Raw genomic sequence first — 12,159 nt, 5'->3', positions numbered from 1 at the left:
TCTCTGTCTGACCACCTATCATCTCTGTCTGACCGATGACCACCTATCATCTCTGTCTGACCACCTATCATCTCTGTCTGACCATCTATCATCTCTGTCTGACCACCTATCATCTCTGTCTGACCACCTTTCATCTCTGTCTGACCATCTATCGTCTCTGTCTGACCACCTATTATCTCTGTCTGACCACCTTTCATCTCTGTCTGACCACCTATCATCTCTGTCTGACCACCCATCATCTCTGTCTGACCACCTATCATCTCTGTCTGACCACCTTTCATCTCTGTCTGACCATCTATCATCTCTGTCTGACCACCCATCATCTCTGTCTGACCACCTATCATCTCTGTCTGACCACCTTTCATCTCTGTCTGACCATCTATCATCTCTGTCTGACCACCTATCGTCTCTGTCTGACCACCTATTATCTCTGTCTGACCATCTATCATCTCTGTCTGACCACCTATCGTCTCTGTCTGACCACCTATTATCTCTGTCTGACCACCTATCGTCTCTGTCTGACCATCTATCGTCTCTGTCTGACCACCCATCATCTCTGTCTGACCACCTATTATCTCTGTCTGACCACCTATCGTCTCTGTCTGACCATCTATCATCTCTGTCTGACCACCCATCATCTCTGTCTGACCACCTTTCATCTCTGTCTGACCACCTATTATCTCTGTCTGACCACCTATCATCTCTGTCTGACCACCTATTATCTCTGTCTGACCATCTATCATCTCCGTCTGACCATCTATCATCTCCGTCTGACCATCTATCATCTCTGTCTGACCACCTATCATCTCTGTCTGACCACCTATCATCTCTGTCTGACCACCTATCGTCTCTGTCTGACCACCTATCATCTCTGTCTGACCACCTATCATCTCTGTCTGACCACCTATCATCTCTGCATCCCCAACACAACAGATAGATATCTCTAGAAGGGAGGCTGGGGGGAGAGGGGAGGGATAAGTCCTTTGACTCTGTCGTGAGGAAGTCTGGGCTAGTCTAAACACTCCCCTGAGATATGGCCCTGCAGCAGGCAGCTGTCTGGGAGGGAGCTCCTAATAATCACTGGCTCTGGGCCAGCCCAGACAGAGTCCTAAATAGTGTACTACTTTTGACAAGACTTCACTATATAGGGTGCCATTTGGGACTCAGCCTAAAAAACACAGACACACTATCCCTCATTACTGAGGAGGGAACATGACAAGCAGACGCTGCATAGAGTACTGCAGCAAGAGGTGGACACCTCTAATGGAGAAAAGGGCATTTAGTGTCATACGCACGCACACACACATGCATGCACATGCACGCACACACATACACGCACACACATGCACGCACACACACACGCACACACACGTCACACACGCACACACATGCACGCACACACACACACATATACACACGCACACACACACAAACAGACAGTACAGATTCTCAGAAGGTTTCTCACCAGTGACTGAAACACCAGAGGACCATACTTGTCAGTGTTGTCATCCAGAATGGAAAACAGGGTGTCCAAAATATCTTGGAGGAACTGTCAAATAATGAAGATATGAAGATAAATGTTAAATATATGAACGGCCTTTAAACTCAGAGCGTTGCACCATATTTATTCAGAATGTATATTTGTTTTTCCTATAAAGTAAGCGTCTAACCTTGACAATCTCCTCTCCACTGACGTGGCGTAGGCGCCCCAGGATGTCCATCACTCTGTCTGGGTGGGCCTTCCACTTCAACAACGCAAGCAGGTCCACTGGGAACAAGATAATGGCAGTGGAATCAAGATCAGGATCAATGGCCAAGTAATCTACGTGAGCTTGGTGGGGAATGGGAGTGGACAAGAGAATCGAAGAGAGGAGAGGAAAAGGGGAGAGTAGAAGAGAAGCGAAGAGAGGAGAGGAGAAGGGGAGAGTAGAAGAGAAGAGGAGAAGAGAGGAGTGGAAAAGGGGAGAGGAGAAGAGGAGTGAAGAGAGGAGAGGATGAGAGAGAGATGAGAGAAGAGAAGAGAAAAGAGAGAAGAGAAGAGAGGAGAAAAGAGGAGAGGAGAAGAGAAGAGAGGAGATTATAAGAGAGGAGAAGAGAGAAGGGGAGAGGAGATAAGAGAATAGGAGAGAAGGGGAGAGGAGATAAGAGGAGAGAAGAGGAGAAGGGGAGAGGAGAGGAAAAGGGGAGAGGAAAAAAGAGAAGAGGAGAGAAGAGGAGAGATGAGAGGAGGAGAAGAGGAGAGGATAAGAGAAGAGAAGAGGAGAGGGGAGGAGGAGAGGAGAAGAGGAGAGAGGGGAGGAGAAGAGAAGAGAGGAGAGGAGAGGAGAGGAGAGGAGAGGAGAGGAGAGGAGAGGAGAGGAGAGGAGAGGAGAGGAGAGGAGAGGAGAGGACAGGAGAGGAGAGGAGAGGACAGGAGAGGAGAGGAGAGGAAAGGAGAGACCTACCATTCTGTGTGAGCTTGGTGGAGGAGAGGAGAGAAGGGGAGAGGAGAAGAGGAGAGAGGAGAGGAGGAGAGAAGAGAGGAGAGACCTACCATTCTGTGTGAGCTTGGTGGAGGAGAGGAGAGACCTACCATTCTGTGTGAGCTTGGTGGAGGAGAGGAGAGGAGAGACCTACCATTCTGTGTGAGCTTGGTGGAGGAGAGACGAGGAGAGAAGAGACCTACCATTCTGTGTAAGCTTGGTGGAGGAGAGGAGAGACCTACCATTCTGTGTGAGCTTGGTGGAGGAGAGGAGAGGAGAGACCTACCATTCTGTGTGAGCTTGGTGGAGGAGAGACGAGGAGAGACCTACCATTCTGTGTAAGCTTGGTGGAGGAGAGGAGAGGAGAGAAGAGACCTACCATTCTGTGTGAGCTTGGTGGAGGAGAGGAGAGACCTACCATTCTGTGTGAGCTTGGTGGAGGAGAGCTGTGTGGAGATCCAGAGGGTTTCCTTGGTGCTGCGTTGGAAGATGAGGCTGGAGGGAATGTTGGGACAGCCGTTGAAGTCCTCCTTACAGCAGGGCAGACCCAGGTACAACGCATGGTTACTGAACGTAGCGTTCTCATCACACTGGAGAGGAGAGAAGGATGTGAGGTACTGCAGAGTTCATGCCAGATGAACCCTACCTCCTTTAACAGCCAAAACTACGCTCAAACAAACTTTGTACATACAGACCTTTATAGCACTTATTTCCAAGTGTTCATAGTACTTTAGGTTGTAAGAGAGGAGTAGGAGCTGTTGTGACCAGGAAGGGTTAGCAAAGGTGACCAGGAAGGGTTAGCACAGGTGACCAGGAAGGGTTAGGACAGGTGACCAGGAAGGGTTAACACAGGTGACCAGGAAGGGTTAGCACAGGTGACCAGGAAGGGTTAACACAGGTGAGATTGAAAATTCCCTGTCTTAGGTCAGTTAGGATCACCACATTTATTTTAAGAATGTGAAATGTCAGAATAATAGTAGAGAGAATGATTTATTTCAGCTTTTATTTATTTCATCACATTCCCAGTGGGTCAGAAGTTTACATACACTCAATTAGTATTTGGTAGCATTGCCTTTAAATTGTTTAACTTGGGTCAAACGTTTTGGGTAGCCTTCCACAAGCTTCCCACAATAAGTTGGGTGAATTCTGGCCCATTCCTCCTGACAGAGCTGGTGTAACTGAGTCAGGTTTGTAGGCCTCCTTGCTCACACACACTTTTTCAGTTCTGCCCACAATTTTTCTTTGGGATTGAGGTCAGGGCTTTGTGATGGCCACTCCAATACCTTGACTTTGTTGTCCTTAAGCCATTTTGCCACAACTTTGGAAGTATGCTTAAGGTCATTGTCCATTTGGAAGACCCATTTGCGACCAAGCTTTAACTTCCTGACTGATGTCTTTAGATGTTGCTTCAATACAGTGCTTCACGGTTGGGATGGTGTTCTTCGGCTTGCAAGCCTCCCCCTTTTTCCTCCAAACATAACGATGGTCATTATGGCCAAACAGTTCTATTTTTGTTTCATCAGACCAGAGGACATTTCTCCAAAAAGTACAATCTTTGTCCCCATGTGCAGTTGCAAACCGTAGTCTGGCTTTTTTTATGGCGGTTTTGGAGCAGTGGCTTCTTCCTTGCTGAGTGGCCTTTCAGGTTATGTCGATATAGGACTCGTTTTACTGTGGATATAGATACTTTTGTACCTGTTTCCTCCATTATCTTCACAAGGTCCTTTGCTGTTGTTCTGGGATTGATTTGCACTTTTCGCACCAAAGTATGTTCAACTCCAGGAGACAGAACGCATCTCCTTCCTGAGCGGTATGATGGCTGCGTGGTCCCATGGTGTTTATACTTGCGTACTATTGTTTGTACAGATGAACGTGGTACCTTCAGGCGTTTGGAAATTGCTCTCAAGGTGAACCAGACTTGTGGAGGTCTACACCTTTTTTTCTGAGGTCTTGGCTGATTTTCCCATGATGTCAAGCAAAGAGGCACTGAGTTTGAAGGTAGGCCTTGAAATACATCCACAGGTCCACCTCCAATTGACTCAAATGATGTCAATTAGTTTATCAGAAGCTTCTAAAGCCATTCTCTGGAATTTTCCAAGCTGTTTAAAGGCACAGTCAACTTAGTGTATGTAAACTTCTGACCCACTGGAATTGTGATACAGTGAATTATAAGTGAAATAATCTGTCTGTAAACAATTGTTGGAAAAATTACTTGTGTCATGCACAAAGTAGATGTCCTAACAGACTTGCCAAAACTATAGTTTGATAACAAGAAATTTGTGGAGTGGTTGAAAAACAAGTTTTAATGTCTCCAACCTAAGTGTATGTAAACTTCCGACTTCAACTGTATTGGAGCTATATATTTGCTACATGCACAATAAATGGGAAATTCACCCAAAAAATAGTCATGTTTCAAAAGCTGATTTTTGTGGACGTGTTATGAACAGCTCTCTCCCGTGCCAGTGGTTTTACATAGGGAATCACCACTACATAGGGAATCACCACTACATAGGGAATCACCACTACATAGGGAATCACCACTACATAGGGAATCACCACTACATAGGGAATCACCACTACAGGAGGATCCCCACTACATAGGGAATCACCACTACAGGAGGATCCCCACTACAGGAGGAGAACCACTACAGGAGGAATCGCCACTATATGAGGAATCACCACTACAGGAGGAATCACAACTACAGGAGGAATCACCACTACATAGGGAATCACCACTACAGGAGGATCCCCACTACAGGAGGAGAACCACTACAGGAGGAATCGCCACTACATGAGGAATCACCACTACAGGAGGAATCACAACTACAGGAGGAATCCCCACTACAGGAGGAGTCACCACTACAGGAGGAGTCACCACTACAGGAGGAACCACCACTAAAGGCGGAATCACCACTACAGGAAGAATCACCACTACATAGGGAATCACCACTACAGGAGGAACCCCACTAAATAGGGAATCACCACTACAGGAGGAACCCCACTACATAGGGAATCACCACTACAGGTGGAATCCCCACTACAGGAGGAGAACCACTACAGGAGGAATCACCACTCCAGGAGGAATCGCCACTACAGGAGGAATCACAACTACAGGAGGAGACCAACTACAGGAGGAATCACCACTACAGGAGGATTCACCACTACAGGAGGATTCACCACTACAGGAGGAGTCACCACTACAGGAGGAACCACCACTACAGGAGGAATCACCACTACAGGAGGAATCACCACTACAGGAAGAATCACCACTACATAGGGAATCACCACTACAGGAGGAACCCCACTACATAGGGAATCACCACTACAAGAGGAACCCCACTACATAGGGAATCACCACTACAGGTGGAATCCCCACTACAGGAGGAGAACCACTACAGGAGGATCACCACTACAGGAGGAATCACCACTACATAGGGAATCACCACTACAAGAGGAATCACCACTACATAGGGAATCACCACTACAGGAGGATCCCAACTACAGGAGGATCCCCACTACAGGAGGAATCACCACTACAGGAGGAATCACCACTACAGGAGGAATCACCACTACAGGAGGATCCCCACTACAGGAGGAATCACCACTACAGGAGGAATCACCACTACAGGAGGAATCACCACTACATAGGGAATCACCACTACAGGAGGAATCACCACTACAGGAGGTATCACCACTACAGGAGGAATCACCACTACAGGAGGAATCACCACTACAGGAGGAATCACCACTACATAGGGAATCACCACTACAGGAGGAATCACCACTACATAGGGAATCACCACTACAAGAGGAATCACCACTACAGGAGGAATCACCACTACAGGAGGAAAACAACCATGGAAAGAAGAGGCAGAAAGAAGGCTGACCTTGTAGACATAGAGCTCGTGACTCTCGTCTGACAGCGTTGTCCCGTCCTCTCTCATCAGTGGTGTGAAGGCAAAGCCAAACAGCTTCTTCTCCGCCTTGTCTTTGGCTGTGGAGAAGAGGATGAACAGAGAGCATGAACAGAGAGGAAGAACAGAGAGGAAGAACAGAGAGGATGAACAGAGAGCATGAACAGAGAGGAAGAACAGAGAGGAAGAACAGAGAGGATGAACAGAGAGGAAGAACAGAGAGGAAGAACAGAGAGGATGAACAGAGATGAAGAACAGAGAGGAAGAACAGAGAGGATGAACAGAGAGCATGAACAGAGAGGAAGAACAGAGAGGAAGAACAGAGAGGATGAACAGAGAGCATGAACAGAGAGGAAGAACAGAGAGGATGAACAGAGATGAAGAACAGAGAGGATGAACAGAGAGGAAGAACAGAGAGGATGAACAGAGAGCATGAACAGAGAGGAAGAACAGAGAGGAAGAACAGAGAGGATGAACAGAGAGCATGAACAGAGAGGAAGAACAGAGAGGAAGAACAGAGAGGATGAACAGAGAGGAAGAACAGAGAGGAAGAACAGAGAGGATGAACAGAGATGAAGAACAGAGAGGATGAACAGAGAGGATGAACAGAGGGGATGAACAGAGAGGATGAACAGAGAGGATGAACATAGAGGAAGAACAGAGAGGAAGAACAGAGAGGAAGAACAGAGAGGATGAACAGAGAGGATGAACAGAGAGGAAGAACAGAGAGGATGAACAGAGAGGATGAACAGAGAGGATGAACAGAGAGGATGAACAGAGAGGAAGAACAGAGAGGAAGAACAGAGAGGATGAACAGAGAGGAAGAACAGAGAGGATGAACAGAGGGAGACAGTCACTCACTAAGTGTCATATGTACCCCAAATGGCTGGCCCACAGATGAAAGAAGCAATATTGAAGTTTAACCTCTTCCACTATATTCAAGAGTTGCTGAACATTTACTATGTAGCTGGCTTTAGAAAGGTCTAGCAAGCAGGAGTTGTCAAATGAGTTGTCTTCAGTATAATCTCTAGAACACAGAAGTAAAATATTTTCGCGCAAATTTGATCAGCTGTGTGATTAACTTCCTGTGTTCATACGTGTTAGAAATTGAGATTTCCAGTCTAGCGAAGTCTCCGCACAAGTGCCAAGCACTCGATTATCATGACATTACTGATTATCTCTAGACCAGACCGGTACTCACTGGAGCAGTGTCTGAACTCGAAGCGCAGGTGTGATCCTCTGAAGCGGTCTATGGGAATGGGCAGTTTAACCACCTCGCTCCATCGGGGGCTGTTGTTGTGGTAGAGGACGAAGGAGCGGTGTTCACTGATGTGGGCTTCACCACTGCCCAGGCTGATACAGTCCTACAGGAAGACATACACACAGGTCATTACACACACACACACACACACACACACATACACATACACATTCACACACACACACACACACACACACACACACACACACACACACACACACACACACACACACACACACACACACACACACACACACACACACACACACACACACACACACACACACACACACACACACACAAACTACAATCACAGACACACACAGGTCATTACACACCCACACCACAATCACAGACACACACAGGTCATTACACACACACAAACTACAATCACAGACACATACAGGTCATTACACACACACACACACACACACACACACACACACACACACACACACACACACACACACACACACACACACACACACACACACACACACACACACACACACACACACACACACACACACACACACACACACACACTACAATCACAGACACACACAGGTCATTACGCACACATACACCACAATCACAGACACACACATGTCATTACACACTACAATCACAGACACACACAGGTCATTACACACACACAAACTACAATCACAGACACATACAGGTCATTACACACCCACACCACAATCACAGACACACACAGGTCATTACACACACACACAAACTACAATCACAGACACATCCAGGTCATTACACACACACACACACACACACACACACACCATAATCACAGACACACACAGGTCATTACACACACACACACACACACACAGACACACTACAATCACAGACACACACAGGTCATTACACACACACACACACACACACACACACACACACACACACACAGACACACTACAATCACAGACACACACAGGTCATTACACACACACACACACACACACACACACACACACACACACAAACTACAATCACAGACACACGCAGGTCATTACACACACATACACCATAATCACAGACACACACGTAAGCATGCAAGCACACACACAGCCAGCACATATAATTATTTTAATTGTTTTCACACATATTTTAAACTGAACAATAAAACGTACGGATGCATAGTCTTGATCGCAAATGAAATACACAACACAAATGTAACGTATTTTGTAGGGTCATCTGACATATTACGGTCGTCGGGGGAGATACAAAAACAACCTACTTTGAGTATCTCTCCGTCTGCGTAGAGGACGTAAACGGACACCTCGATGTTCTTCTGGACACTCTTTCCTCCCCTCTCAAAGTCCCCTCTCTCCAAGGTGAGGTACAGGTCGTTACGGATGTCACCTGGGGAGATTAGACAACAGAAAAATCAAATATGTATAATACTGTATCTTATACCATCTGTCGCGTCTGGCCTATGCCGCTCGGTCATCACGCATCCATATATTTATATATGTACATATTCTTATTCCATCCATTTACTTAGATTTGTGTGTATTAAATAGTTGTTGTGGAATTGTTAGATTACTTGTTAGATATTACTGCACGAACTAGAAGCACAAGCATTTCGCTACACTCGCATTAACATCTGCTAACCATGTGTATGTGACCAATAACATCTGCTAACCATGTGTATGTGACCAATAACATCTGCTAACCACGTGTATGTGACCAATAACATCTGCTAACCATGTGTATGTGACCAATAACATCTGCTAACCATGTGTATGTGACCAATAACATCTGCTAACCATGTGTATGTGACCAATAACATCTGCTAACCATGTGTATGTGACCAATAACATCTGCTAACCATGTGTATGTGACCAATAACATCTGCTAACCATGTGTATGTGACCAATAACATCTGCTAACCATGTGTATGTGACCAATAACATCTGCTAACCATGTGACCAATAACATCTGATTTGAAAATTGATTTAATGACCTCATGTTAGTCTTGTTACTAGCCGTATTATCACTACGTCAGGGCTCTCCAACCCTGTTTACACCCAGCGCCCCATCCCTCTCCTTCACCTCCCTGCAAATCATGACCTTTTCCCTGGGTGAACACACAGATAACTGGCCTATCTCCACCACCCACTGGATGTGCTGCTAGATGCCTGAACACATTATTGATGCTTTCTATAACTGTTGACCTGTTTGCCCACACACACCCTCACGCACGCACACACACACACACACACGCACGCACGCACGCACGCACACGCACGCACGCACGCACACGTATGCCGACATGCGCACACACACACACACGTATGCCCACACACACACACACACACACACACACACACACACACACACACACACACACACACACACACACACACACACACACACACACACACACACACACACACACACACACACACACACACACACACACACACCTGTGTTGCTCCTTCCTACCCCAGAGTATTGACCAGTGCCGTCTGGTACGCTCACATTTTTTCTCATGTCATGGTTTCAGATGAAGATATTCCAGACACAACGTACAGTACGTTTAAGATGAAAGTTCAAAGGTCAATCTATAAGGTGAGTTTAAAATCAAGGCTGTTTAATATGATGTTATGGATCCTAACATGCAGATATTAAGAGAAGAACTCTCCATAACTCCGCAGCAGAGGCAGAGAATATATGAGTTCATTTGAATATTCTGCACGCATACGGCGTTGTCTCAAGAAGCCTGAGTTTCCTGCTGTTTTGCACGGTACTAACCATGAATAATGAAAAAGCTTGGAAGTGGGGAACAATGAACCATCATTTTCTGTAAGAGTAACCGTGTGTCTTGATTTGTGGGTTATATCACAGACATAAATTACATAAAAGAATTCTCAACCCGTGACAGGAAAAACCTTTTTGATTATTTAGTGATGTATTGAAGACATATTACTATAGTTTAACTACGTTAATATTATAACATTTTATACTGCATATTTACTATAGAACTGTATCTCTAGAAGCTGTTATACTGCATATTTACTATAGAACTGTATCTCTAGAAGCTGTTTATACTGCATATTTACTATAGAACTGTATCTCTAGAAGCTGTTTATACTGCATATTTACTATAGAACTGTATCTCTAGAAGCTGTTTATACTGCATATTTACTATAGAACTGTATCTCTAGAAGCTGTTTATACTGCATATTTACTATAGAGCTGTATCTCTAGAAGCTGTTTATACTGCATATTTACTATAGAACTGTATCTCTAGAAGCTGTTTATACTGCATATTTACTATAGAACTGTATCCTATTTGACACAACTGAAGTTCCTTCTGGTTAAATAAAGTAACACTACATCATTTCATAGCTTAATATTAATAAATACAACAGATATCCGTATCCTCCCAGCAAATACAGAGCATCCATATGGCTGTTAAGTAAACACAGGAGAATAGGCAGAGAGAACGCAAGATATAAAGGTATTGGGGAAAAAGATTGCTTTCTTTTGCTAACCCACATTCAAACACTATATGAATGTGATGGGCTGAGACAACCTTTACCCATTTGTCTGCTCCACTGCCAGCCACATAACACTGTTATCTGGACACAGGCAGTATGAGGGTTTATCCAACAGGGTAGTGTTTATTAAATGGACTACTGAACACTATATATATATATGTTTTTCTCACACACACTCACTCACACACACACACACACACACACACACACACACACACACACTCACACACTCACACACACACACACACACACACACACACACACACACACACACACACACACACACACAGATATATGATATCAATCTCAATATGAATCTCCACAGTCCCGGTACGGAAGAGATTACCCTTAAGAATGGACGATTGTGAATGCTGTAAATAACAATATGAGGACAGACTGACAGACAAGGTATGCCAGGGATGGTACAGTAAGATAACATGTGTTGATACCACTTATGTGCTAGTCGAATATGAAATACAGACAATCTGGTTCACGTATCAAGAGGCTAGGCGTGCAGCTCGACTCAGCCTGTATCTTAGCAACGTGATGAGATATGGCTGTAATCACACTGTGGATCGATGGTATCGGGGTCGTAATAGATTGGACTCCATTAATAAAGCTAAACTCCCAGGAACTAGCCGTGACTCACATACACGCACCAACACACTATTACACACACACACACACACACAGGGGGAACAAGGTGTACGCTACGGTCACAAGACACGGGCCTCCTAACTGTCCCTAGAATTTCTAAGCAAACAGCTGGAGGCAGGACTTTCTCCTATAGAGCTCCATTTTTATGGAATGGTCTGGCTACCCATGTGAGAGACGCAGACTCGGTCTCAACTTTTAAGTCTTTATTGAAGACTCATCTCTTCAGTAGGTCCTATGATTGAGTGTAGTCTGGCCCAGGAGTGTGAAGGTGAACGGAAAGGCTCTGGAGCAACGAACCGCCCTTGCTGTCTCTGCCTGGCCGGTTCCCCTCTCTCCAC

At 45.4% G+C, this 12,159-nt stretch overlaps 1 protein-coding gene across 6 annotated transcripts in view; it reads right to left on the bottom strand.

The window, feature by feature from the left end:
• Positions 1–12,159, bottom strand: part of dock3 (dedicator of cytokinesis 3) — a 414,918-nt gene that overhangs the window by 86,032 nt on the left and 316,727 nt on the right. For all 6 annotated transcript variants that reach the window (XM_071336834.1, XM_071336838.1, XM_071336835.1 and 3 more), the window contains 6 exons: positions 8,896–9,020; positions 7,578–7,740; positions 6,350–6,456; positions 2,881–3,052; positions 1,671–1,768; positions 1,466–1,549 (listed from right to left, as the gene is read on the bottom strand). In XM_071336834.1, coding sequence (XP_071192935.1) covers positions 1,466–1,549; positions 1,671–1,768; positions 2,881–3,052; positions 6,350–6,456; positions 7,578–7,740; positions 8,896–9,020 — 749 coding nt within the window. The remainder of the gene's footprint in view (positions 1–1,465; positions 1,550–1,670; positions 1,769–2,880; positions 3,053–6,349; positions 6,457–7,577; positions 7,741–8,895; positions 9,021–12,159) is intronic.

The sequence above is a fragment of the Salvelinus alpinus genome, chromosome 12, assembly GCF_045679555.1.
Source record: "Salvelinus alpinus chromosome 12, SLU_Salpinus.1, whole genome shotgun sequence".
Taxonomy (NCBI): domain Eukaryota; kingdom Metazoa; phylum Chordata; class Actinopteri; order Salmoniformes; family Salmonidae; genus Salvelinus; species Salvelinus alpinus.
Note: the sequence above shows the minus strand (reverse complement) of the source record. Positions and strands in the feature narration are given on the sequence as shown.